Raw genomic sequence first — 27,927 nt, forward strand, 5'->3', positions numbered from 1 at the left:
GCATGAACACGTAAGGCGCTTGCATCACGACGAAACACTCGTTTTGGATGGTAGACAGTGTTTCTTTCACTTGAACAACGATACCTCTTGGTGTTGCGTGGCCCCGCGCGATCCCGACACTACCCGGTCATTCATCAAGGCGCGCGCAGCGGGAGCGCGGCCGAATGCGTCACGTGACCGGCGGGCTGCGTGGTTGTCAAGGCAACCATATATCAGTCATCTTTTAAGATAAAAACGTAATTTTATTATGCCTAAATGCATTTCTTCATTGTACGCAGAGCTTCTACCTAGATAAGGTACTTTTTTACAAACAAATTATTTTATTTTTAATATTGTCACAACTTGACAATTATGGTTATTAGGCAAACGAATGATGGCAAAAGTTACCTGTCTGTAGGGAAGCAATTGTTCAAATTTTAACAAAAATACTTTAGTGAACACACCATACAATAATTGGCAGATTGAGCGTTTAATTATTTTTTTTAAGGGAAAATATATTAACATTCGCAGGCAAGGTCCTACTGGGAATTTACCTTCAGTACCTGGTACAGTAATATAATTATATAAATTAAAGCGCAACGTTTCATCTATATATTTTTTTTAATTTAGGGATTCATTACATTCTAACTTTCACCTAGTCGAAAGTTACGTACCTCCGTCGCTAATTGCAGCAAGAATCACCGTCTTCGTGTAGAAATAGTACCTAGGAGCATTTAAGGTAATTTTAGTTTTGTTGTAAGACCATGAACATAAAAATAGGTTACGCATCTAATTGCTAATTATTAGATTAGTTTTTCCTATTTTGGTCTCGTCTTCTGACGGTAGTTTTGGCTATCACTGACCGCCATTAATGGTTAGCTTAGCTATTACGATTAGCATCGCGAGCTGCTTCGTTGCTCATTCCTTCTGTTAATAATATTTTTCAATCAGGCGACTTGTAACAGCGTGACGACTATGTCAACGAACATCACAGATTCCGAAGCTAAAGAGGAGGAAACTCTGCCAGGAAAGTCGGAGCAAATACGGCAGGAGGTCTGCGGTGAGTGGGCGATCACCTCGGTTCGCAATTGTCATCCAGAGCAATCAGCAATCAACTTCTTTTCTCTTCACACTTTCTGCTAGTATTGTACACAATGCACACAAAATGATGAATATATACCACCCAAAACTTGTGATTTTAATTAATGCAAGTGTGTGAAAGTTATGGGTATTGTTTATTTCTTGACAATCCTGTCGAGTTTTGTGGTTAAATCCCACTCGCATCTTTTCAAAAATAATTTCTCGATAAAAATAATATGTACAGGAGTCAACAAATAAGCTACAGTGACATACATAGTAATACAATCTTCTTTTTAGAGGCTTCACCATCCCTTAATGGCCATCCATTGACAAGCTCCTACATGCCAGAAAGGAGGCTAAAATGGAACCTGAGGTCCATGAAGCCGCAGATCCAGGTTTCCATCAGCAAAGCAGATCCAGCGCTCCTCAGTGGCCATCCATCAAGTTCCTTCATGCCACGAAAGAGGATGAAACGAAACCTGTGGTCTATACCGCCGCAGAACCAGGTTAGCGTCTCCAAAGCAGATAACCTGCACAACAAACTCGTCAAAGGGTAAGAGGTTATGTTTGGATAAAATATACAAAACACAAAGAAAATACAATCCGTCCGTGTTGTATTGTTGTATTGCAGTGAGGTGAAAAAAGACAACGGACTTCAGGCTGCAGCTCTGAGGAGTTTCATTCACATATGTCAACCTTACTTTAACTTCCTTGAAACTAAAGGGAAATGTGCTTTTGGGAGTTTGCAAACATATTTTTTAAGTTTGTGTTAAACTTATAATCATATTAATATAATATCTAGTATTAGAGTGCACGTGTGGATTGGTGGGGGGCGAGGAATGTGCAGACAAACTGCATGAACTTGTTTTCTTCAAAGTGTTGTGGAATAGGCCCGGATAGGGAGTACCGGAGGAGATCATCTCAAGGTCGGTTAGGAACAAGAACAACAGCACGTCTATGAGACCGGCCTACGAGGGAAAAACCCAACTGTCTGACCTCAGCGACACCTGGACCGGGGAGGAGATGGCCATCGACCAATCATCTCACAATATTTTGCATGCTTTAATATTCATATTGTGTTTCTTTAAAACTGGGCAACCCGGAAGAATGTGTCGTCTTTTGGTGGTCACAAAAACGCACGAGTTTTAGTGTGAGGGACCCGGGACCCAGGCCTGTATTAGTGCGCTCTGTCAGGAATAAATAATTGGTAAATTTGGTCTGATTGATCTACTGGTCTTCTCTTTGACAGAACGAACTCGCAAAATTGTTAGGTGCGCCAGTGTGTGGATTAGGACATAGCAATTTATGTGTTAAGTGTTGATCGCAATTTGGAGTCAGATCAATAACTAGAATCCGTAACCTAACAATTTCTTGGTGACCGCGGACGTGATGTCAAGAGAAGGGTAATTGACAACTCGTGGTCTTTAGCCAAGACACCGGACAGTGTCAGGGACACTGTCTCCCGGTCGGCGAACCGTTTGGAATAAGCGCACAACGTTGAGCTGGTACGACGTCTCCTAAACCCTGAGCTCATCACCGATAAGGTAAGCAGAATACCTGTTACTATAAGTCAAAATGCTGCAAATTGAAAGAGGAAATTTAAGAGGAGACTGTCGTTCAGATCAAATAAGGTGTGCATGAAGTTAAGATACATACGGTGAATAAGTTTGGAACTTACGTGTGTAACGTGTACGGTAAAGTCAGGGACTTACGCGTACTAAGGATAGGTCAGGGACCTAGTGCTTCGTCGTGGCGGACAAGGGTGCGGTGACGATCGTATTCAAATAGCTGGGGTTAATAAAGAGATCCCCGAGGGGAAGTGAGGCCTCCTCAAAAAATATCCGGTGGTAACAGTTCCTCCTGTGAGAGATCAGACCGCTAAAACATCCAAAATGAACCAAATTGGGGGGAGAGAGAGTGTGCGCGCAGAGGATCCTCATGAGTGGGTGTGTATATGAGTGTGTGTGAGTGATGTGTGTTCTATGGAAGAATGGTGTGTTTAAGTTAAGTTGGTTAGAGAAACTAAGATGAGCAAGGTGTGGCAGTAGAGAAAATAAGGTGTGTGACAGAAAGTTACTAGAACGGTGGCTTGATAGGATGAGAATAAGAGACAACAAATGTTGTGTAGAAGACATTGAAAGATGTCGAATGTGAACATGATGAAGGGCGCAACAGCAAAGTTGGCCTGCCCTTTGAGAGGTTGCGACTGATGAGCGTGCCTGCACTCGCGCGTAGTCGCGGGTCTGGGCTGTGCGCGTGGGCCTGTGCTATGCTCGTGCGGGCGGTGGGCCGGCATCATGATTGTTGCAGGAAATGGCCAGCCTGTAACCGGTCAACATTGATGCCGCGACCCCCTCGCACGGGGGGTGCTATAGCCCGGGCGGGGCAGGGACAGTGTGAGTTTCTCAGTGAATGTTTGAAGCAGTGAGATTGAAGGAATGTATATGCTGATGTGGAAGCGCAAATTGTGAGTGGTATTGACCGATAGAAAGTGGCAAAGAAGCTACATGAGAGATGGATTGTGCGTGCGTGCGTGCGTGCGTGCGTGCGTATGCGTGTGTGTGTGTGTGTGTGTGTGTGTGTGTACGTGCGGTTGTGTGCGCGCTCGGTGTGTGCGTTTATGTGCACACCCTGTGTGCTGCATCCACACAGTGTGAGGAGGAAGACGGCATGGATCAGAGAATGTTCAAGAAAGGGGGGCTAACTCGTAAATAATGAGGAGCTATTGGGAGTAATCTGTTTGTCCTTTCTTTAAGGTTAGGTTAGGTTAGCAACACGAGCGATTTAGAGGTTCAAAAGAAAGACAGTTAAAAGAAAAAAACATTTTTGATTTGGACAATGGCAGGCTAACAAGAGCATGAGAAAGAAGGGTAGAGAAAGCGGTGAAAATAGACAAGGAAAGAAATAAATACAAGGGCATTTATCCATCTTTGCATGATGTGACACACCCGAGTGCCCCAAAACTCGGAGTGAGCTATGTTGGACCGCTGCCGTACGGCGACCCCGGAGTAATGGTTCCGGTGGTGACGCTGGGTGGCAGGATGGTAGTGGATGTCGAGGGCGAAGGCGAAAGGGCGGATCAGAGTATTGTACAATTGATTGAACAAGCAGTAAATAAAGAGAGGCGACGGGCCCGGGAGGGGGACACATCCCGCGTGGACACATCCCGCGTGGACACCTCCACCCCCGGTCTGAGCCTTCAACCGTCCAATGTGACGAAAGGAGAAAGCTGGCATAGACTTACTGCCGAGAATGAGGAGCTAAAAAAGAAAATTGATCAAGCCGATGAGCAGCGTAGACAGGAAGCGCAGATGTTAAAATGGGCAACAGAGAGAGAGAGAGAGAGAGACACGGAGAAAATATAATTTGCGGAGTGGTCAGGGACAGATGACACAGGCCGAGGTGCAGAAAAATGAATTGATGTGTCCGCTGGTGACCACATCGGGCGGTCAGCACTACGAGCCCATGGTGCTCCGTGATGTGACCGCGATAATGGAAAATATGCCCCCACTTCACAGAGGGGGCAAGGTGTGGCTGAACAAATTTTTGGCTCTGATGAGTGGGCAGAGCTGTACACTCGGTGACATGCGCCAGATGTTGGCAGGAGCATGCTCCCCGGTGCAACTGCAGGCAATTGAGGAAGCAGCAGGCACAGCGAGACTGGGGAGGGAGGTGCCCTTGCCACAAGTAGCAGCGCCCCTGTTTGAAAACATTAAATTGACTTTCCCACAACCCACCGATCTGTTTCCTTATGATGTGAAAATGTCACCTGCACAACATTATGTAACATGTGTGGAGAGTTGGATTGAAACCACAGGTCGACATCCGGCTCTCACGCACGAGGCAGAGGTGCTCTTCCGAACGGCGCTGCTGGATGGACTTCCGCCAGATGTGAAGAAGCAGCTAATGTCAGACCCTGACATTCTGGTTTGTGCCGAAGAACGATTTAAACGTCATGTTTTGCATCACTGCAGAATGTTCACTGAGTCACAAGCTAAAGTTGAAAACGAGACAGACGCATTATCTAAACAGTTGTTGAAATTACAGTTGGCAAAAATGCATGGTGAAGCTAAACAGTCTAAATCACAGAAAAAGGAAATGCAAATGTCACAGGCTCTTCAGGTGGTGGGGCGCGGAAGGGGCCAGTTCCGGGGCGGATACAGAGGGAGTGCACCTGCTTACCCGGGGAGGGCAGCATACAAACCCCATTCGCCCAACGCATGTTTCATCTGCGGCGAAACCGACCACTGGGCAAAAGAATGCCCACAGTATCGACCGCGCGGAGCCACCCGCCCACAAACGCACGGAGGTCAGTACTACCAACATGATGATCTCTGGTGTGGACAATTTGAATAGGGCTGCCCAGGGAGCCAGGAAAGCAGTGGCCCGGCGGAGCCAATGCTTCATGTGACAGTGGAAAGAAAAACCTGTGAAGATGCTGGTGGACACAGGAGCAACTTATTCATCAATAAACACTGCCCTTCCTGTATCCTCACTGTCAAAGAAAACAACAACTTTAGTCGGCTTCTCGGGACAACCACGTACTCTGCCTTTTACCAAACCACTTGAAACTGTGATCACCCGGACAGGGTGTAGACTGTGGTACAAATACATCCATTCCACAGACACTCCGATCAATTTGATGGGAAGGGACTTGCTGTCAGCCGTTCAAGCCAGAATTCTGTGTGGGCCAGAGGGAGTGATTATTCAATTTCCAGATGGCATCAGCATCCAGTGCTCACAGCAGCTACAACAACATGGTCAGTGGCTGATGGCGCCCCTACCGGCAGAAGCAGAAACTGCAACCATCTACTGGGCCAGGCTGGAGCCAGAGACCCCTGCTGGTGGCGGTGTGTTCTCGACCTACCTACTGTGGAAGCCTGGATCTGCTCACTGGCGCCATACCACCCACCTGTTGATCCTTTGCATTGCACTCTATTTTATGACCGAAAAAGTGATGATGTATATCGGGATTTGTTTGAAGAAATTGAAGGGCACATGTGGGATTTAACTTCATCGTGCATTTTGATTGGTAAAGAGGGAGTCGCAGCGGCAACTGAATTGACATATGAACAAATGCAGTGGTTCAAAATGACAGAGAAAGGGGTGCCACACATTTCGCTGGCTCTTGCCCCAGGACACGAGGCCAGACAATTGGGCTCAATGGTCAAGCAGTTGTTGCAACAGACTGATTGGCGGAAAACTCACATTCCTAATTTGTACTGGTCTGAGTCTCAGAATGCATACCAAATTAAACAACCCATGGCAGACACAGGATTGCTGGAGGAGATTATGGTGTCCCGCACACACGGTAGGGAGTTTACTGATCATGAGGACGCTGAAGTAATGCTGGCGGCCTTGCCCGACACACTGTGGTCCCAGGGTCCATTTGATGTCGGGTTTTGTCATTCGGTGGCCCCTATTGATCTCCAAATGGATGAGACGCAGCCTATCAAACGGCCTCAATATCGTTGGCCGAAAGAGGCGGACCAAGGCATGGAAGACACTCTGTGTGGCCTCTGGGACGCAGGGGTGTTGGAAGTGTCCGACGGCCAAATCGCACTCCTTGCTGTGGCGTTACCAAACTGGGTGGAGCTCGGGTCAAGGTGGACAGGAGCTTCATTGTGCACTGAGTTTGACAGAACTGAGGAGATTTGATAAAAATTGAATAATGCGTAGAGCTACAGAGAAAAGCATCATAGTCAGAGATTGAACAGATTTGGATAAAACAAATAGGCTAAAACGGTAAGAAACAAGAGCGAGATCTGATATTTTGGCTCGTCAGGCTTAAGAAGTAGAAGTCGAGTTAGATACATTTTAGAATAGGACATTTGGACTAAAGTGGATTCGGTCAAGAGGAACAGGGGCATTTTGGCATTTTAACAGGGATTGACAGCAAGGGAGATTGAGGATAGAAGATCTGGACAGCAATGACGTAAATTACATTAAAAACTGCCCATTCTAGGGAGAGGTGCTGAATGGTGTGACAGGCAGGATTTTTAGGAAGAGAAAAAGGGGCGAGTTAGACTCGCCAAGAGGGGCAATAAAGAGAAGCAGACTGAGAAACATATTTGAGCTAGACGACAGGAAAAAGGGGGAGAGCCAAATGATGATGTAAAAATCCAGAGGGAATAGTCGGACCCATCTTTATTGAATTTAATTAGGATAATTAATAGAGATCGAGTTTGTAGGAGCAATCTGAGGTTATGGAGGCTCCCCTGACACGCGGGTCCCACAGTCGTCTCCCCCCCCAGATAGACATATATGACAATTTGCGATGAATCTGATGGGCGAGTTTATGGAAAATTGAATTGGAGATTTTACAATAGGTCATGTTGACAAGTATGTCCAAATGTGAAGAGTTACTATTAGGAGTCAATGTTTGCCTGCACACTAACATACTAACTTTGCTTAGTGTGGGAGGAGAGCTGAGTGATAGAGACGGATGTGTGTGTCTGCGAGTGTGTGGATGGGTGTGTGCGCATGTGATCATCTATGACTGTGTGTGCGCAGTATGATTGGCCAGAGAGGTCTGAAGTTGGGGTGATGTGTTTGCAATTGAGGATAAAATTCCTCTCACCTGAAGGGGTGGTACAGACTGGAGGGTCTGGAACTGGTAAATGATGAGTTCTGACCGGAACCATGGCTCAATGATCAAATCAGGGGCACCATCGACAACAAAACGATGTGATGGAGAAGGCCCATTTCAGTGATATGGTCAGACAAGACAGAACTAGTATCGAACAGCAAGACTTTGGACGATTTGACGTGTGACGACTTTGAGCTCACCCGACGGGGTGACGGACTAGGTGGACAGTGACCAATTGTTTGACGCTTGAACGTGTTTGCGACAATAGCACGCTCTGCTTTGTTTTTCTGTGTGACTTGATTTTTTTTTTTTTTTTTTTTTTTTGCAGCATCAGCCACCAGCCAAGGAGCGGATTGCGCGTTGCTTGCGTAACTTGTTTTCATTCTTGCAGGTTGTCGATTGCATTCGTGGAAAGTTTGTGTTGGATTTACAAGAATATGTTAACCCTTGCCCTTTTGGTTTTTATGATGAACTTGTTGATGACGTGGTTTTCAGGACATGATCCGCGGGCGCCAGGATTCATTTTATGACTGTTTTTAATTTTGATACTTGATGTCAGTTTTTGTGTGTACAAATGTCCACTGTCAGTCGGGCTATAAGCTCACTGACAGGAGTGCGATGATTTTTGTTTGTGTTGCCGAGTGTGTGTGGTGGACAGTCAAGTTTCAAGGACTTGGGGTGATGGTCCCGGGGCCCAGATGGTAACTAGAGGTTCCGCGGGCCTGGCTACAATGAGTGTGGTGATGAGAGGGGACGCTTTGCAGGTTCCTTTTGATACGTAATGACACATTGGGTGAATGTGTCAAAAGGGGGGAGTGGTAAAATAGAAATGGGTGAGTAGGTTTCAATTTGTAATTGTGATATACAAAGTTTTTTTTCCAAATTCACTTGCTTTCAAGCTTTAACAGGACATGCCAGAATTCACCCAGCAATGATGGAAGGAGCAGAGGAAGACCAGTGACATCTGGTTGTGGTGTGGAGATGACAAATTATAGGATCGCTTGCCGAAGAATGCATCAGGTATCTGTGCCCTCGTGTCGTTGATAATGCCTGTGGTGGTTGTCCCCATTGAAATACAGAATCTCAATTGGAACCTGGAGTCCCCACTGGCGGGGCTCCTGAAGCGAGCCAAAAGAGACATTTTGCCCCCGTGGTTGAGCGACGACGATCCAACATATATTGACACTATAGGAGTGCCCCGGGGTGTGCCAGATAAGTATAAACTCGTTAATCAAGTGTCCTCGGGATTCGAAAGTATCTTCCTATGGATCACCCCCAATAAAAATGTAGACCGTATTAATTACGTTCATTACAATGTCCAACGGCTGGGTAATTATACAGCTGAATCATTCGCCGCAGTTCATGAACAATTGGCTGCAACGTCGTTAATGGCGTTCCAAAATAGAATTGCGTTGGACATGCTATTAGCTAAGGAACATGGTGTGTGTGGAATGTTTGGTGATGCATGTTGTACTTTCATCCCAAACAACACGGCACCAGGAGGCCGACTGACCAGGGCGTTGGAAGGACTGAGGACACTGAACAAAAAGATGAAAGATCATTCAGGCGTACACACCGATATTTGGTCTGATTGGATGAAAACGTTCGGAAGCTGGAAAGGCCTCATCATGTCTGTGCTTGTTGCTGTAGCTATTTTTATTACAATTATGATTTTATGCGATTGTTGTTGTATTCCATGTATTAGGTCACTCACTGTCCGGTTGATCGAGAAAACCGTTGGCCCGTTGCCACCGATGGGCCAATATGCCCTGGTGACTCAACATGAGCAGCGGGGGGAAGGAAGGATCGACAGCGCGCTGGTAGCTGTTTGCTAGGGTAACGGGTGATGACCTCATAAATGAGGTCATGAGAGGGAATAAAGGGAAATGTGCTTTTGGGAGTTTGCAAACATATTTTTTAAGTTTGTGTTAAACTTATAATCATATTAATATAATATCTAGTATTAGAGTGCACGTGTGGATTGGTGGGGGGCGAGGAATGTGCAGACAAACTGCATGAACTTGTTTTCTTCAAAGTGTTGTGGAATAGGCCCGGATAGGGAGTACCGGAGGAGATCATCTCAAGGTCGGTTAGGAACAAGAACAACAGCACGTCTATGAGACCGGCCTACGAGGGAAAAACCCAACTGTCTGACCTCAGCGACACCTGGACCGGGGAGGAGATGGCCATCGACCAATCATCTCACAATATTTTGCATGCTTTAATATTCATATTGTGTTTCTTTAAAACTGGGCAACCCGGAAGAATGTGTCGTCTTTTGGTGGTCACAAAAACGCACGAGTTTTAGTGTGAGGGACCCGGGACCCAGGCCTGTATTAGTGCGCTCTGTCAGGAATAAATAATTGGTAAATTTGGTCTGATTGATCTACTGGTCTTCTCTTTGACAGAACGAACTCGCAAAATTGTTAGGTGCGCCAGTGTGTGGATTAGGACATAGCAATTTATGTGTTAAGTGTTGATCGCAATTTGGAGTCAGATCAATAACTAGAATCCGTAACCTAACAAAACCACAGCCAGAACTTCGAGGTTGTCCACTGATACTAAGGTACACAGACTAGGTTCTAAGTTTGATGAAGAGGAGTTCCCTTCCTACAGCGAAAGATGAACTTGTCATATGTATATATTAAATATACAGTTCTGCATGTGTGTTTGTAGCATGCACAGAAGTTGTTGGAGTTCTCTCAAGAACTGTGTGATGTATTGGAAAATCTGGTGCAGACCTACGCCAGCCGCAAACTTGTCACTTTGGACGAGACAGATCCTGACAAGTACAATTTTTTTTCACATTGGTCCACTTCACTCGTGTTTGGCTTCATGTGTGGTAGACAAGGTTGATCTATAACACTTAAGAGCCATTGCTACTCTTCTCTTGTCCCTCAGTCTGTCTCACTTCTGCATCGGCCACATAGAGATGGCTAAACTGAGACTAAGCGTGACGGCGTTCCGCTACTGTCAGCCCATGCCATACCTGGTAAAGGATAACACCGGCCTGTTCAAGCACATGCGCTGGAACGTGGAGAGACTTGATGGAGCAAATGGACAAGTGACAAAGTAGTAAGTCTTATTTTCTTATTCTCCCCTTACCCATCCACATGATTTTTTGACTTTTATTTCCTCCCCCCCAGCTACTACCTGTGCTATGAGGATATTCCTAATAGGCACGCAGATGGTGGCAAATTGGATTCCAAAGCGGTGCGGATGTGGTCTATTGGTCAGTGGGTTCAGGTGAAGCCTGATCCCTCCACAGAGAACATCTTTGACTGGTAAATTAGAAAGAACTTTTTTGTTTTTGTCACTAAACTTCAGTCATGTGTGCATGGTGTTTATTCTCCCAAAGACTTAAAGATTACGTCAACCCCGGAATTTTCTTTCCTAGAAGTTGTATGTACTCCCACTAGTCTAAACACAGCATTCTGATTTGGTAGGATATGACTTAAGCAGCAAAAACTTACCTGTTTTGATCCATCTGCGGGGGCGGCCATTTTGCAACTTCCTTTGATATCACATTTGACAGCTCATGTCACAACCAATCACAGCTCAGCTTCAGAAAACCGGTGCGCCCTGATTGGTTGTGACCTAAAACAGTCACCTGTGATGTCATTTTCAGTCGACAGCAAGTGGCAAAATGGCTGCCTCTTGAGTTAAATACAAACAGGTGGATTGTGCCTGTTTAATTCATATTTCACAAGCAAAACAAACATCGGAGGAGCACTGTGTTTGCTTCAGGGTGCTGTGTGACGTTCCGGAGGGCGCCTTTGAGAAGCTGCTGTCTGTGGGCAAACAAGAGCCGTCCAGCCGTACAGCCAACGACCAAATGCTGCAGTTGATCGAGTCTCTGGAGAACATTAACTTTCTGTTAGACTTGAGAATCAGTCAAGAGACTTCAGGGGAATATTATTCTGGTGTAAACTACAATAGTTTTGGACCAGGGGCATATGCAGGATATCAGTCTTGAGGAAAACCAAAATAGGATCTCTCCATAAGCAGAACTTGTTTAGTTAGACTGGCCGTTTTACATTGTTTGCAAAATTTACCCACAATACTTTGTCTAGAAATAATTAACATTATGCATGTTTGTGGTGCTCAGTCTTTGATATTTTGGTCATCGTGAAAATAAGAGTTTGTAAAGGTTTTGGACATTTTAAAATTTACCTTTGGTATTGTTCTTGTAAAATAATGTTGCAGAGTTCTTATTAAAACATCTTCATTATACTTTGCTTTGGAATATTATTTATAAACACAATTAAGCATTCAGCTCAGTGCACTTCACCTGAAACATTCCTCGTACATAGTCGGTCATTTAGATTTCATAACAAAAGCATTACGTCATAATCAGGATTCAAATTTTGTTGTACAACCAAGTTGTAAAATGACAAAGGGCATTCTATTCTATTCTAGTATATTGCTTCTTAAAAACCAAGTGACAAAAATTTTACTTGTTAACCTGTAACCTGAACAATCTGTAGGCTATGGGGAAAAAAGAAAATGTCGAAACAGGGGTTAAATAAGTCAATTTAAACCAAAACACAGAAAAGAGAAAGCACATACCACAATTTGGGAGTCAGGATTGTGTCTATGATGTCATCGGTCTTTGATAATGTGTGACAAAGCATGAAAGCATTTATTATGCTTCAATATCGACTGTTAAGTATCAAATAAGAATAGCAGTTCCACAGAAGACACAGAAGGTAATTTGAGAGACACTACGGGTATGTAATAACATATTTGTCCGGTATAAAGTAGTGATGCTGTCAAAAATGTGTCAAGTTCTGCTGCCCTTGAAATACTTTTAAAAAAACGGCTCCCAACATCAACCAGGACATGTGAAAAAGGATCATTGCCTGAAACTGATCAGCCAATCGGTAGTTTTTAGTTAAAGCAGCCATTTTGTCAAAATTCCTAATCTGTCTTTGTCCAATGTTTGTGTAATAGCACTTGTAATAAAATAAACCAGAGATGCTAATAAACCGGCCTGTATATGTCCTGATCCAGATGAAGGCTCTGGGCAGAAGATGAAATTTGAATTTGTAAATAAAAATCAATTGAACTACAGCCGTGACACAAACAAGTAATGTTTGTCGAGAAGCGTATATTTTAATGTATTTTAATTCATAGACACTTTCTAAAAGAGAATGTCACCAAATGACGTCGAAGCGAAGATGGTCAACAATTTGCCCAGACATTCAGTACAAGTGCGCCATAGGATCAGGAGGTCAACGGTGAGTGGGCGTCTCAGTTCCAAGACCACCTGCATGTCAGGATGTTTGTGTTTGTCACAAAGGCTGTTTCTCCAATTGCATGGGGTTGTTATTCTCTGTACTTTGTCAAAATGACTTGATTCCCAGCAATCGGGACTCGAAGCTGCCATGCTGAGGAGTTTCACCAATGCCTGCCGGCCATACTTTAATTTCCTGGAATGGGCAACCCGCACCATCCAGCTGCCCCCTGACATGGTACAAACTTTAATATTTGTACTTCAGCAATGATTAAAAACTTGACAGAGGTTTTGGAAAGTTAGAGCTACTTGTTGGTTACAGATTATTTCCAAGGTGTACTAGTAATACAGTTTTTGAATTTACATTTAATAATAAAGATAATCATCAATGTAGTAATCAAAAAGTTTGCATTTTATGTTTTTATAAGTTCATCATTTCTCGCATAATAAAATACAATTCATGGGTTATGTTTAGAATAGACAAGCTGCGAAAATGGTTACTGTAAGAACAATTGAGATAAAAAAAAAAAAAAAAAATCCCTAATTAGGTCCAAAAAAGGACAACCCAACTTTTTGGGTTATTCATTAAACCCAAAATGTTGACGAGCCAATTAATCAACCCCAAAACTTGGGCTATTTTGTGACCTCACCCTCAAACAACAATAACAAAACTAGTTTGTTCATTTGATTCAACGTTTTGGGTTAGCTCAAACGTTGGGTCAGTCCCTGGGTTATTTTTTTACCCTACTGGGAATAAGTAACAGTACTGAATAATTATGCATTGATCACAACTGTAGGAACACTAACTTTACAAAAATGTGAAAAATAAATAAAATGTGTGCGTGTGTGTGCAGTTCGTACAGCTCAGAGAATTCTCTGAACAGATGTGTGACGTATTGGAACATCTGTTGCTAACCTTGGCAAGCAGCAATCTCATCACTTTGGACGAGTCCGAGCCTGACAAGTACGCCTGTGAACACACAAACACACAATTACATTTATGTATTTAAACAAATACAATATTTGTGCTGCAAAGCAACTTCCTATTTTTCCAGACAGAAATTCACCTGAATTGGCTCACCTGACTAATAAACATCATACAAATAAATGAGTGTCGATTTGCGGCAAAGATTCAATTGCCGATTCTGGTTTCCTTCGTTCCCAGCATATCTCACTTCTGCATGGGCCGTATCGTGCTGGAGCAACTGAGGCTGAGCGTAACGACATTCCGCTACTGTGAGCCCACGCCGTACCTGGCCAGAGTCAACACCGGCCTCTTCAAGCGTATGCGCTGGAATGTGAATCGACTCAATTGTTCAAAAGATGGCGAGAGCAAACCTGAGACAGAATAGTGAGTCTTTTCCTCTTTGCTTACTTTTTTGATTATATTTTGAAACAATTTTTTTTTTTTTCTGCTCAGCTACTACCTGTGCTATGAGGAGAGTATTCCCAACTTGCACGCAGATGGTGACAATCCGGATTCCAAAGTGGTGCGGATGTGGTCCATTGGTCAGTGGATTCAGGTCCAGCCTGACCCCTGCACAGAGACCATCTATGACTGGTAAAACATGAAAATTAATTCATTATATTCAGTCATATTCATAGGCTGTCATACAATTTGTAATTTTGAAGTACTCAACTGTAATTGATGTCATTTTTTTTCCTCACGTAACACATTTACATATAAAATCATGACAATGTTAATTCTGCCATCATGTGACAGGCATTTATTTTGTTTAGGGTGCTTTGTGAAGTCCCGGAGGGCGCCTTTGAGAAGCTCCTCTTCATGGGCAGCCAAGAACCAACAAGTTGCACAGCCACAGAACACCTGCTGCAGCTACTTATGTCATCCATGAACTCGGCAGCGCTTTTGTAAATATGCAATAAGTTGAATCTGGGATTTTAATTCATCACAAGTAGATTTCAAGTTTTTTGCCAGGATATTTTCTGATTAACATAGAAAATTGAATTTTTGTAGCAATTGGGCTTAAATGCAGAAATTTAATTTAAAATTTCAAGAATTATTATTGGACTTTTGAATGTGGAATGGGTTGATTCAGCCAATTAATATGGATGGAGGATGAAAACATGTCAAATATTCTTTTGGTAAATATTAAATGTCACAAGGACTCCGACGTTGTGTAAGGGAAGAGTCAAAAGCATTTTAAAAATATTGATTCAAATGATAATTTTCAAGGTGGTCAGGGTGATTTTTAAAACTATAAGTTACATTTCGTATCACTGTTAAACAAAAAAACGACATTCTGGAATTCTTGAATATATATATTATATATAAAAACCATTTATTTACATTAAACCTCGCCTTGTAATAATTATACACAATCACAGATTTATGGCCTTGGGAAACAAAGGAATAACAAACATGCAGCTGAATTAAAACATTTCATTTAAAACTTACGAGACATTATCCTTGCTTCAGTCAATAAATTAAAAACACATGATGGGTTCATTATTTAGCAATTGGGTGCAAATAAAATCCAGTGGGATAAACCTCGTAATCACAAAAAAAAAGCGAATTAAATTCAGCAACAAGTCTGATGACCCTTCCTAAAAAAAAACATGGACGAATTACAATGCATGGGAAAATCCATAGTCTGCAAGATTTTATAGGTAAAAAAAAAAAGAAAAAAAGAATAAAAGTCAAGAAGACATTTTAAAAATATCTGTCAAAATACAACGTATTTATAGGGACACAAGAAAAATTGATTACCTTCATTAGATTTCATTCACAAACACATAAGACACTTCTAGAAGAAAAACTACAAGGACTCTTCCCTTCATGAAAATGAGTGCAACAGCTCTGACATGAATCTAATCGTAAAATAGCTAAAACTAAGTCAATTGCACCAACGAGTGACTTCTGCGACCACATTAATTAACCACTGGATGAAACCACAATTTCTTTCCTAGCATGTTTTTTTGTTTTAGTCAATTATTTTAGCGACTATTAAGTCCACAAGTGGTGCGAGTAGTGGACTATTTTCAAGTAAGACAGCTATTCAAATAGTGCACTGAATTGTAAATAAAATCACATGGACCTTCAGACCAAATAAAATAAAATAAAAAAAAGCTTTCATATGAACACATAAAAACATAAAGCATCAGTGCCTGACTGAAACGTTCCAAGGGGAAACTTTTACACCCACTGAACTTTGAGCGGACAAAACAAACAAAAATGCTCTTAAGCTAGGTGCAAAAAAAAAAAAAAAAAAAAAAAAAAAAATTGAGAGTTGTTTCCAGTGTATTTGTATACTCATAAAAAAAAAAAAAGTACATCCATGGCTCAGACATTCAGCATAAAGGGATATCCAGTATAAACTTAATTTTTTTTTACGTTCAGTAGTCACGACATGAGCTACACAATCACAACATCTCCTCGATGGATGTTCAGCCAAGGCGAGGAAGGTACGCCAGAAGTCAAGTAAGCTCGCTAGCTCCAGTGATCTCCTACAAATTCCACACACAAAATTAAAAAATTTTGTGGAACAGCTGACCCGTATTTGAATATTAGTGATGGGTCTCCAGCTCTACTACTGTCCATTCCCCCTGAGGGGAGCTTCCGGTGGGCTCCGGGGAGAAGCTGCTCACAGAGGTGACGGTGGCAGAGGGAGGGCTGATGGGAGGCAGGAGGCTGGGCCACAAGCTGCTCTCCAGGGGGCTCAAGGTGCCACCTGCCCCTCCCGGAAGAAGCAGCAGAGAGGAACAGCCGTCTCTGTTGAGGAGCAATGTCTGATTGATGAGCTGCTGCACCATGTCCACTTTGGCACCCCAGTCCAGGTCCAAGGGAGCCGGGTGCTCAGGGGAGGAGTGGTCCTCAATGGGACCCTTCAATTCCGCCGGTACAGTCCTTTTGCGATCGGGACGGCGGACTCCGTCCAGCTCTTCGTCGCTGCTCTCCAGAGCTTCGTAGATGGTACACAGTCCGGACGAGGGGGACAGGACCACGGTTCGGCCGGGAGGCTGCTGCTCCTCCAGTTCTTGCTGCCACTCCAGGATCTGCTGCCTCTGCTTCAATTCCGACTGTTGCTGCAGAAGCTGCAATTGCAACTCGTGCCTCTGCGCCTCCTCTTCGGCGGACATTTTGCTCTCTCCATTGACAAGGTTGACTTCCCCAGAGAGCATTTTGCCAACCTGGTCAGCCATTTTGTCATCCTCGGCTTGTTCCCGCTCATTCCTCTTGATTTCCTCCTCCGCCTCGTCCTTCTTCTTCTTCTGTTCCTCCTCCTCTGTCCTCTTCCTCTCTTGCTCGACACCTTCCAGGGGTCTGCTCTGCTGCTCTCGTCGCTGCTGCATCTCCATCAATTGCTTCTGGTGCTGCTCCAGCCGTCGCAGCTGGGGGCTGAGCATCTGCTGCCCGACCTTCCGGGGCGGCAGGTCGGCGCAGGTCAGACGGGGACCAGCGCAGTGAGAGTCCCCCTGGTGGTAGCCTTGATATTGCGAGGTGAGGCCTGTGTGGGGAAAAATAATTAATGTAAGCAGAATGAATTGACCATTCAAAAGAAAAAAAAAAAGGAAAAAAAAAATAAATGTCAGCCAACGCAACCAAACAAGCAAAATTGCTTCCGCTAAAATATATTTGCAATGTGGGCAGAAATAGTCGAGTTAAAAATAAGATGGTGAGTAAAATTGTGAAAACAGTGCAGAAATTCTGGAACAAGAGCAAAAAAATGTGCAAAACATTTTTTTCCCCCTCGTAAACACCTAGAAAACACAAGTGGGTGTGAATAACAACAAAAAAAGAAAAAGGCAGCCAAGTTCCTGTATATGCAACCAGCCGAGATCACCCGTGAATTCAAATGACATGCAGAAGCTCCTCATGCAGTCGTGTTCGTAAAAAAAGCGTCGCGACTTAATAATAGCTTGGCTTTAGACTGTCAATACAATAAAACTGGGGAACCTTTTTAGGTTTTATTCCATCCTCTTTGGTTCCCCACCCCTGCAATAGAGCAACCTAATCGGAGAGCAACCATAAATTATTTAAAAAAAAAAAACAAATCTGTGTTTATTCCACACATCAAAGTCCTACAGCCAAGCTATTCAGCAAACCTGAAAAAACATGATGGAAATCAAAGTCAGTATCAACAGTGACATGCTAAGTTGAAAACTTAGGGTGACTTAGAAGAGTGCAGTAGATTTTTTTTTTTTTTTTTAAGTAGTCAGTGGGCGGCAACACACCTAGAGTGATGTGTGGATGACTCCTCTTTTTTTTGGGGGGGGGGCAAAGAGTTCAAACGTTTACCAAGGTCTTTGCAGCTCGGAGCGCTGCTGTTGGATCCGTGGCATCCCGAGGCTGGTCGAGTCTTGGCAAACTCGGGAAAGGACTTACAAATTAAACCTAGAGTTGACTTTGTACAGAGATTTTGCAAAATTGAGATATCGTGACGTAATTTGGATTATAATCTATGAAATTAAACACCAAGTGGAAAATCATCGTTGACTGAAATAGAAAGAGGAAATTAAATACAATTTTTTGGGTGTTGTAATCGCTGTCAAAACATCACAATCAAAATTGAAAAAGTTAAAGTATGAAAATGAATCAAAAATGGAATGTCTGTGTATTAATCAATCGATCAATCCTCAAAAGTCGTTAGGTAAACTGGGGCCGTATCGTAGCTGACTATGGGGCTTGAATAGGTCGAACTCCAGTTGAGCCATTCCGGAATAGCCCTTTTTAAACAAAACTATGCAATGAGTATGAAATCGTTATAAAAGGTATCTTTATTTTAAGTTTCATCGCTCAAAGACTGATAAACAAGGGTACAATAATATACTACATGTTAAAGTGCAAGACAGACACGGAATGGGTTGAGGGGGGGGCGAAGGAAGAATTCCTACATTGACCCCCAAAAAAACAAACACAAACACCAGTGCACGAATGAGTCATAAATAGGTCTCGGGATTTGTTATCAATTTGATCCAATTCCATCTGAACAAAATCAATGGCGCCTGTTGAGGGCATTGATAAGCGCCAAACGGAAATTGCTATTGCACATACAGGAATGTCAGCCACATGTCGTCAATAGGAAATCTGTCGTTGTCCCTTTTTCCGATTCGTCCCTAGACATTTGAAAGAGCGGAACACAGAGACGGACAATTTACTGTACATTACCTCCAAAAGAGTTGTCAGTCTTTTCACAGATGGTCAAATAGTACGGTGGCTTGGCATCTTCTGGCTTTTCTTGCGTGGTCTGCAAAGCGCTCACATCCTGCGCTTCCGACCTTTGCCCTTCTTCCGTACAACGGCACTCCACGTATTGCCGCTCGGCGAGGTCGCACCGGGCTTGCTGACAGAGCTCCTTGGATTCCTCGGGAAGCTCCTCCAGAGAGAAGATGCCCGGGCTCTTGACGCAGCCCTCGCCCGCCGAATGGGCGTTGGAGGCCGTGGTTGCCGAGTCGAAGCCGTAGGACGCCAGAGAGGTCGCGGAAGGCGGGGTGGCGTCGTCGGTCAAAGCCGTCGTCTCGGACTCCTCCACTTCTTCCACGGTGGAGAGGCAGCGTTGTCCTGAGGGCTGGACCTCAAAGGTCGTGTTCGCCTTGCTCTCGGCCGCAGTCTCCAAAGACTCTTCCAGCAGAGCTTCGCCCTCCGTGTCGCTGGCTTCGTCCTCGGTCACGGAAGATGACGAAGGGTTGGAAGCGAGAGCGTTTACGACGCCTCTCAAAAGCTCGTCCGCTGACGTGGACTGGGCCTTGACCTCCTGGTCACCGCTGGCCATATGAACACCTGCATCAGGCTGGGGAGAGGTGAGCGGGACTTCTTGAATTCGGGGGCTCACGACGCCAAGTTCCTCTGGAGTTAGAGGGAATGGAGTCGGACGTGGCGCCGCAGTACACTGTTCCGTGCGCACCTTGACCCCATCCTCAAGCTTGGAAGACAAAGAAACCTCTTGGTTTTGAGGATCTGAGGTGATTTCGAGGCGGGCCTGAGCGGGGGATTGAGATGGAGTCTCTGAGTCTGCTTGCAGGGGGTCCATGAGTGGGCTCACTGGAGCTTCCACCAGCCTGAGTTGGGAGACCAGTTCAGTGAGCTGCTCCAGTTGAGAAGGTTGAGCTTGATCTTCCCACGGCTGAGCAAACAGGTCGGGTCGGTGCCACGGAGCACCCGGCGCCGACGGGAGCCGAGGAGGCGGAGAAAGCTGGACCAACCTGTTCAAGTTGTCCAGTCTTTCATCTTCGGCAAAGTCGTCCTCGTCGGCGTTCCCGTAGCTCTCCAGTCCGCTCTCGGTTACTGCTTCGCTGGCCATCTCCACGTCGTCGTCCTCTTCGTCGTCATCGGCGGCGTTGTCGTGCCTGCGCCTCTGCAGCTCGTCCGTCTTTTCAGAGCCCACGTCCATGTCGCACACTCGGTCTTCATCGTCGTCATCATCATAATCTTCCTCCTCCTCGTAGTCATTAAAGGGGATCTCGGGAACCTTTTGAAAGTCCGGCGAGCCGGCCGAAGCCCCTTCCATGTCCATGGCTCCTTTGAGGCTGCCCTCTCCGAGATCGTCCATGCTCTCGGTGCCCTCCAGGACGCCGGGGGCACTCAACTCCGACGCCCCCTGCTGGCTCCCGCTAAGCGAGTCCAGCTCAGCCGGGAAGGCGCCGCCCGCCCTCCAAGCGGAGCCGCCGACCGGTCCGGCCGACCCGGGACGCGACTCCTCGGTGGGTTGTGAAATCCCGCTCATTTCGGAAACTGAAACCAGCTGACTTGGCTCCCTTTCCTCTTCATCTTCCTCATCATTGAGATTACTGGGTGGAGCTACCTGAGTGATGGACTTCGCAACTGTCTGCTCTGAGGACACATTAGCAGACTGACTGGGTATCTCCGGCAGAGAGGCCACCTTGGCCGACGGAAGCTCAGCGGAGGTTGACGCCTGCTCTTGTTGAACCGAAGGAGCATGGTTCTCACTCTCTTGCCGCGGTGGAGATATTTCTGATGAAGCTGTAGTGAGCGGGCTGCGTGGAGGAGAGGACGCCGCCGAATGGCTTTGAGCGCTCACTTGAGGTACCGCTTCTGTTGGTGGATCCTGAGTGGAGGCTTGGAGTGGGACCACTTCTCCAAGAGTCAATGTTTCTTGGGGTACTTCTGCCACCGGGGTTGTCCTTGTTACCGTTGCAACAGCACCCCCTCGTGTCCCGACAGAGGGGTTGCATTTGGAAACTTTCGTCTTCTTGACGCCGGCACTGAAAGGCAACACCGCTTGAATAGGTTTGTTCTCCTGCTTGGCCGTCGGCGTGCTGCCGTTTGTGGATTTGTTAGCTGGAGATGAATGCGGGGTTCTTCGCAGGGGTGCTTTGCTTGCCGCCGGTGGCTTGGGAGAAGCCGCACTGGAAGGCTTTGCAGGACCTGGTTGTTGCGTTTTACTTTGTGCGGCCCATTTGGAGGTAGAAGGCTGCTTTCCTCCGGCTGTAGGTTTTGAAGGTTCGGGTTTTTTTGCGGCAGCTGATGGCGCTGCGGTCCTTTTTGCAACTGCAGCAGAAGGTGGCCGATGGACATCTGGTGTCAACACAGAAAACAGATTGAGATCTTGGTTCAGCAGACATTGAAATATTATTTTAAGATCTCCTCTCTTACCTTTCCTCACTGTGACAGCAGAAGAGGGAGGCTGCATCGCTGTGATCCTGCCAGTAGAGGGCAGCGTGGTGGCTCTGGACGCAGCAGCTCTGCTACTTGCAGTGCTGGGCGGCCTGGACGAAACATTATTGCCCGCCCTGGATGTGGATGGCGCCGATCGAGATCCTGAAGTAGCAGCCGCTGCACTAGTGGGCGTTCTGGTTGCAACGCTGCTGCCAGTCCCGGGCGCAGATGCCGATTGAGGAGCTGAGGTAGGCCTGGAAAAAAAAAATGACATAGAAAGAGGCTTTGGTGTACAATCTAAAAAAAGCCTTTGACAAAAAAAAAACCTACTCTAGTAGAACAAAAATAGCACACGTGTTTTTTTTTTATATGGACATATTTGAATATTAAGCATTTCCAGAGACATTAAGGAATCAAAAGTGTTTTTGTGACCTGTTTCAGAAAAAATATGCACTGGATTTTTCATTTGTACATGCCCAACCCCTTCGTACAGCTTTATGGAAATAGGTTAAGCAGTTTTTGCATAATCCTGCCAACTCTGGGAGATAAAAAAAAAAAAAACATGAATGTGATGAGAAATATTTGAATCATCTAAAATGTGATCCATTTATAAATTAACTTTTTTTTCTATATCAATTTGAAATAATCTAATGGTGGCACCAAAAACCCTTTAGTAAATGTAGTTAAGATCCTTTTTTCCTTCCAAACGTGCACACACACCATCCACTAATGGTGAATGGGGGTGGGAGGGGGCGGGGCTGCTCTGTTGCTGGTGTATTACATTTCCTGGCAGTCGGGTTGAAATCGATACAAAAATCACAGTCCAATAGAATTTTAATGACAACACACCAAGGTCGTTTTGAGGTGAAAGCTTAGCACGGGGATGACGAGATACATCATGTAATTATCACCTGAATCAAAATAATCCAAGGGCTATTCACGACAAACAGCAAATTGATACCTCACTAATTCAAGACAAAACTTTTCTTCTCCTTTCCCTCATCCGAAAAAATTAAGCGACTGTGTGCATACCTGCTGGTTTTTGGAATGGCGCCGCTGTCAACTTTGGCAGCAACATACAAGTACCGTCTCTGGCTGGTGGATGCGGTTGATCTGCTCGTAGCCACTAGCCGGAGAAATAAAATACATAGTTGGCATAAAACATAAAAATAAATTGCTCAAATGATGACGCCACTCACCGGAACTTTTGGCTCGAGCTGCGTCAACATTTTCAGCGGCCGTGGTCCGATTGCGACATCCGCCGAGGGTTACGGGTCTGGTACCGTTTGTCGTGGTCGCGGCGGCACTCGAGTTGTTTCTCATGGGCCTCCGTTGAGCCCCTTTGTTTGGGGTCTTGACGGTGGGCACGACAGTTGCAACACTCACCGATTTTTTGGGTACGGCCCCCGCCGCACATGATTTTGCTGTGGTTTTATCAGTCGAGTTGGTGTGCTTGGACTGAGACTTGGATCTCGGGGAATGTTGCGTTTTGGCGGCAGCCTGCTTTTTGGAGGCATCAGCTTCTGGTTTGACTTGAGGGTCCGGTTCCCCGTTCGTCTTGGAAGCCTCTTGGGGCGAACCATCGTTCTGGGCCTGCTCTATTTCGTGGTCCGGCGACACTGAGGACTGTTCGGCTTCCGTGGCTTCACCGTCAGGCTCTGTGGTATCCATGGGAACCCCATCCGGTTTCATCTCCCGACGCTGAGGTTGCTGCTGTGTCCTGCTAAAGTTTCTGCAAACAAAAAGAAGAATTCATCTCAATGATCCACCCTTCGTACAGTTAAAGGAAAACCCATTCATGGTGAAGGGCCTCTCTGGAATTTAGGAACAGTCTGGAAAAACAGGAAGTGAATAAACGGAGATGCCAATAAATCTCACTCGACAATGAAATGATATTCCCTCAAAAAGCCAAACATTGTAAGGAATAATAAACATTAACACTGATTGCTGACAACAAAAACTTAATTACTTTTGAAACTACTCCAGATTGTTTTTTTTTTTTTTCTCACAACCACGCACGAGTGCTGAGAGGGAATTTGTGTCAAGAGAACCAGCAAAACCGCATTTGGCTGGCTCTTGTTTTGATAGTTGGTTAGCGCAATGTGTCGACATTCGTGCTAAGCGGTGCCAACAAGTGTGTCAGACATTCTGGAGGACACAGCAAAAAGGGAAAACGCTTCCGACAGTGTAGGCGGCAACTGTTTTTATGGATTTCACAAGTGGAAAACCTCATCCATGCTACAAATCAGATAAAAAGCCCTTTGAGGAGTTTTTCTAATCCAAACACCCAGAGTCTCCCCCAGCACCACTTTTGTGAGTCGATCAAGACCAGGGGTGTCAAACTCATTTGTCACGGGCCGCATCGTATTCATCGTTTCCTAGCAATACTTCTATTTTGTGAAATTAATTTTAATATACACGAGGCATCGATGCACATTTTGCCAACGTGGGCCGCATAAAATGATAATCTGGCCTCCAGGCCTTGAGTTTGACACCTATGATTTAGCTGCAAAACTGACTTTATTAATATTTACATCTGGTTGCTTCAATAAATGTCAATAAATCTCAAGGTGGACTTTTTTAAAATTTTTTTTTTTTTAGGCAGTTTAATGATATTGCTCTGCCCAGACATTTCAAGCGGTGCGTGACAAAATGGGTCACTCTTAATATGGTGTCTACTACAAGCTGAAAGGGATTTTGTAGCGTTTTAGCGTAGCGGGGATTTTGGAATGCATTGTCCAGGCTGCAGCAGGAGAAGGGGGGCGTTGTTTATACTTTTTATCTCTTTATTTCATCCACACCACGATCATAAAAAGAGCATGGCCAACGGATGATGCATTAGTTGCCATGCCGATTGTTTCCTTGTGGTGAAGAATTTGGACTGTCGAGACGCTGAAAGACTGCATGCGCTCCACAATGATTAACGGCAAAAAAGTGACAGTTGAGCTGGCAGGGCGTCAAGTGCAAACCGCACCCACTCACATTCCAACATTAGCGATTTACTCCAGCCTCCCGAGTGGCAGGTGTTGCTTTCGTGTGTCAATAAGAAGGTCGGTGCAGGATTTGCAGGTCAACAGGCATATCTAAAGAATGTGCTTGTTTGATGCCAAAATGTGATTTGCAAAGAGAGGAAACAAATGACACGCCGCTGACAAATACCCGCAGAGCCAAACAGTCTGGTTTACATGGAGCCTTGGATAAATCAAGCTGGCTTAGCAATATTAAACATTAACAGAATGTGATAAGAGGCCACACTAGCAGGCTGATCATTAACTTCCATTAATGTGTCATGCAGCCATACTATAATAATAATACTAGTCAAAATCAAACCTATCTCATTTCCAAGAAGTAGGAAGACGTTTGTGCGTGTAACAACTTACACTAAGTGCAAATTGAGCACATACAGAATTTACTAGAATAACAACAACAACTGTCAGGAGGCACTGAGCACATGCATTCTGGAACATGCAGTTCCTTTGAGAAAAAAAAAAGATTGAAAATGTCCTCTAGCCAGGAGTAATGGGATATTAATGAACTCACTTTTCTTCATAAACAAAAGTGTGCCCTGTGCAAACAAAAAAAAAGTTGATATTTAGTCCATGCTGCAGGCACCACAATATTTTGTTGTACTCGTGGTGAAAGAACACCAAAACGCTGAATAACTGGATCATTGTATCATGTGGACAGATGATCAATAGTTATGTTAGCAATTTTGATCATATTTACAAAAAATATTGTAAAATGTTCAAAAGTACCGTCAAGCTCAAAAAGCAAGATGGTTCTGGACAAACCATGTCCCTGATACCAAGTGTTAATAAAAACAACTGAAACATTTATTGTGGCAGTAAATCATTATTAGTTTCACTTTCATTTCAGCATATGAAAATGTGTAATCATCATAAACTTTGTTTAGAAAAAAACTACGTCCGGTTGAAACTCAAACAGTTCCAAATTTTGCCGCCCTGGGAAGACGAGGCGAGCGAGAAAACAAAAAGGCTTTGTGAGCATCAGCGTGCATTAGGCCAACATTAAGAAACTATAAAGGGGGGGGGGGGGGGGGCTTTTTGTCTCTACACCATCAACACTAAAGGCGTGGCAGTGGAGAAAGGTGGGGGGGGGGCTTTTTTTTTTTGACTGGATTAACTGGTGCAACTGGATGGAGAGGCAGCTGGCGAAGCTTGTCAGTCAAATGCCCCGAGGGATATAAAAAAAAAAAAAAGTCGGATGAGTCCGAAATCAATGCGGTTGATAATGCGCACAACCAAAAAAAAAAAAATCAGACACTCTCGGCAAACAAGAGTACACACAAATAGTCAATATGAGCTTGGCGAGCCTGATCGGATTACAGAAAAAGGTGAACCGAGGACAATCTCTGTCCGACACACCCATAATACTGAGTGCTCAATTTTGGAAAGCATTGCAAAGTCCAGCGTTCCAAAAGAGACCACCAAATTGCTAACTTAGCTTTATCAATAATTATCTGGGCCAAGTCTTGCAGACTGAGAGCCCTTAATAAAAAAAAAAAAAAAAGTGCAGTGTCAGCACTCACCGCTTAATTTTAACGGGCAGGGAAGTGCTCGCTCCAAATAAGCGTTGAGAATCTCAAGTTCTCGTTAAGACAAGCAAAGCGGGCTGAAAAATGATAAACAGATGAAGCAGATCAGAGAATTGGAATATTTTCTCGCCAAAAGGAAGACGGGATGACTGTTCCTTATTATACTGCATTGTTCCAAAGAGCCTGCAGGTGTTTCCTTTGTTTTGTGCTTTTTTTTTTTTTTTTTTCCTCCAACCACAGCAGATAAATGTAAGCGTTGGCAAATTACTCTGTGTAGAGCAGATTCGGTCGCTCTCGTTGCATTCGATTGTACATCGGGAAAAATTATGAACATACCATTAGATTAATTAATACCTCTAAAAGAGAAGGTCAAACAGTTGCCCAATCAAAAAAATTCAAGGGCTGCTTTAGCATTCCTCAACTTTAACACACCATAATTTTCATCAGGCTATTATAGTTTTGCACAGCTTTCGGTTCAAGGCAAACAGATTTGGGACTTTTCATGATTTTGGAGTGACCCCTTTGCAGATCTCCGTAACACCAAACTATGGCAATTCTACACACAAGTTGCATTTCATCTTGAGTGACTGGAAAAATTATAACAAAATATGGTTTGGCGACTCATTGCAAAGTACTGATGCGTCAAAATAATTTGCACGTAAAAGATTTCGCCATGGTAAGCCATAGAGGAAACATTGGCATCGACAAGGCTTAAGTGACCCTCATAATGGGACACACAAGTGTGGCCAAGCAATTGAAAATGGGCCAACAGTGTGTGTGTGTGTGTGTGTGTGTGGTGGTGGGGGGGGGGGGGGGGGGGGGGCTGAAAGGAGTGGGCCAACGGGGGGGTGAAAGTCCTCCTGAGTCATTCACACATGGTTTCACATCCCCAGGCCAAGTCAACTCACACCTCTTTGTGAATCAGGCAGTACCAAAATACAAACATGATGTAGCCCAAGAAGCCACATGACTTGACTCCGATTCTGACAGCCGTCAAACGCTGCTTGTGTTTTTGTTTTTTTTAAGACTAAGTTTGGTTCCAGTCAATTGATCTTCCAATAAGTGAGGAAGCGACCTGCTCCATGTCTAAAGTACCTTGAGAATTTACCTGACATCGGAGAATCGCATCTAGTCAAGTCGCTTGAGCGCTTTCACTTGACGCACATTATTTATCTGGACGCATTTGTTTGGTCTAAATTGTTTGGCCTCAAGCGGGATTTTAATACCACCATTTGTCGCTTACTGGACCTGAAGGCCCTATTGAAGCCTTTAGAACGCAATTATTTAGGGCATCGTTGTTGCCTTCTGTTGTGGTTTTAATAACGCGTATGCTAAATCATGCAACAAATCATCCGACGCCACCTGCCAAACGAAAGGATAAGAGATGAACCAAGACTTGCAACTGCAAGAAACGCCGCCCCATGACGCACGGTGACAAGCTAGCGTGTCCCATCATTACACTCCAGCCTTTAAAAGCGCCCCGACGTACCGTTGTACAAGCTCTCGCCAAGCCACAAACTCAAGCAGAAGCGGCTTAACTCGTAGCCATAGTGCTTATTTAAGCTTAATTGACGAAAAGCAGGATAAGAGCTCAGACGTGGTTAATTGCGCTTACCTTTCGGTCGGCGGCCGGTGAAGAAACACGCAGTCGCTTCTTTGGCGGGCAAGACCACACAATAATTGACGAAGGAGCGGTCAGTTTATCAGCCACGGAGTAACAATAGAGACGCCGTTGGTCCCTCCACGTTTAGGCGGCGGCAGGCTAGCCCAACCTCGCTCATAAAGGATGCGGCCGGAGCGAGAGAAGGGGGGACGAGGGGGAGGAGCAGTTGTCTGAAAAGGGGAAGCGTGGTGGCCTGTACAAATTAAATCCCCCCCGCGGACCAATCAGCGAACGAAACCGGTGTTTA

The 27,927-nt window shown here is 44.8% G+C and overlaps 3 protein-coding genes across 5 annotated transcripts; 2 read left to right on the plus strand and 1 right to left on the minus strand.

The window, feature by feature from the left end:
• Positions 1–69: 69 nt before the first annotated feature.
• LOC125969590 (UPF0575 protein C19orf67 homolog) lies at positions 70–11,881 on the plus strand. 2 transcript variants are annotated; one of them, XM_049721825.2, is made up of 9 exons: positions 70–296; positions 931–1,039; positions 1,357–1,612; positions 1,691–1,773; positions 10,174–10,214; positions 10,325–10,437; positions 10,550–10,723; positions 10,795–10,932; positions 11,396–11,881. In XM_049721825.2, the coding sequence occupies exons 2-9, from the start codon at positions 955–957 to the stop codon at positions 11,622–11,624; spliced, it is 1,119 nt and encodes a 372-aa protein (XP_049577782.1). In that variant the 5' UTR covers positions 70–296; positions 931–954; the 3' UTR covers positions 11,625–11,881. The 2 variants fall into 2 exon arrangements, with proteins under 2 accessions (XP_049577782.1, XP_049577784.1); XM_049721827.2 differs by lacking the exon at positions 70–296 and adding an exon at positions 510–718.
• A 349-nt stretch (positions 11,882–12,230) lies between these two features.
• On the plus strand, positions 12,231–15,019 carry LOC125969592 (UPF0575 protein C19orf67 homolog). Of its 2 annotated transcripts, none has more exons than XM_049721829.2 (7): positions 12,231–12,378; positions 12,785–12,888; positions 13,015–13,122; positions 13,739–13,848; positions 14,050–14,235; positions 14,305–14,445; positions 14,625–15,019. In XM_049721829.2, exons 2-7 carry the CDS (start codon positions 12,802–12,804, stop codon positions 14,758–14,760), a joined length of 768 nt encoding a protein of 255 aa, XP_049577786.1. In that variant the 5' UTR covers positions 12,231–12,378; positions 12,785–12,801; the 3' UTR covers positions 14,761–15,019. The 2 variants fall into 2 exon arrangements, with proteins under 2 accessions (XP_049577786.1, XP_068507028.1); XM_068650927.1 differs by having other exon boundaries at positions 12,245–12,357.
• A 255-nt stretch (positions 15,020–15,274) lies between these two features.
• prr36a (proline rich 36a) lies at positions 15,275–27,867 on the minus strand. Its single transcript, XM_049721817.2, has 6 exons — positions 27,633–27,867; positions 22,662–23,194; positions 22,495–22,588; positions 21,460–21,716; positions 19,015–21,381; positions 15,275–17,353 (listed from the first exon to the last, which is right to left on the minus strand). Exons 2-6 carry the CDS (start codon positions 23,152–23,154, stop codon positions 16,413–16,415), a joined length of 4,152 nt encoding a protein of 1,383 aa, XP_049577774.1. The 5' UTR covers positions 23,155–23,194; positions 27,633–27,867; the 3' UTR covers positions 15,275–16,412.
• Positions 27,868–27,927: the final 60 nt, after the last annotated feature.

Source organism: Syngnathus scovelli, chromosome 5 (assembly GCF_024217435.2).
Source record: "Syngnathus scovelli strain Florida chromosome 5, RoL_Ssco_1.2, whole genome shotgun sequence".
Classification (NCBI taxonomy): Eukaryota; Metazoa; Chordata; class Actinopteri; order Syngnathiformes; family Syngnathidae; genus Syngnathus; species Syngnathus scovelli.

Excerpts from the sequence above, each read along its gene's own strand:
- prr36a (XM_049721817.2), bottom strand. The coding sequence starts at position 23,154 with ATGAAACCGGATGGGGTTCCCATGGATACCACAGAGCCTGACGGTGAA. Across the intron at positions 22,589-22,661 it reads AGCTCGAGCCAAAAGTTCCG|TGGCTACGAGCAGATCAACC; the intron begins GTGAGTGGCGTC and ends TTCTCCGGCTAG. Across the intron at positions 21,717-22,494 it reads GCCATTCCAAAAACCAGCAG|GCCTACCTCAGCTCCTCAAT; the intron begins GTATGCACACAG and ends TTTTTTTTCCAG.
- LOC125969592 (XM_049721829.2), top strand. The coding sequence starts at position 12,802 with ATGTCACCAAATGACGTCGAAGCGAAGATGGTCAACAATTTGCCCAGA. Across the intron at positions 12,889-13,014 it reads ATAGGATCAGGAGGTCAACG|CAATCGGGACTCGAAGCTGC; the intron begins GTGAGTGGGCGT and ends CTTGATTCCCAG. Across the intron at positions 13,123-13,738 it reads TCCAGCTGCCCCCTGACATG|TTCGTACAGCTCAGAGAATT; the intron begins GTACAAACTTTA and ends GTGTGTGTGCAG.
- LOC125969590 (XM_049721825.2), top strand. The coding sequence starts at position 955 with ATGTCAACGAACATCACAGATTCCGAAGCTAAAGAGGAGGAAACTCTG. Across the intron at positions 1,774-10,173 it reads ACCTTACTTTAACTTCCTTG|AAACCACAGCCAGAACTTCG; the intron begins AAACTAAAGGGA and ends CGTAACCTAACA. Across the intron at positions 10,215-10,324 it reads GGTTGTCCACTGATACTAAG|CATGCACAGAAGTTGTTGGA; the intron begins GTACACAGACTA and ends GTGTGTTTGTAG.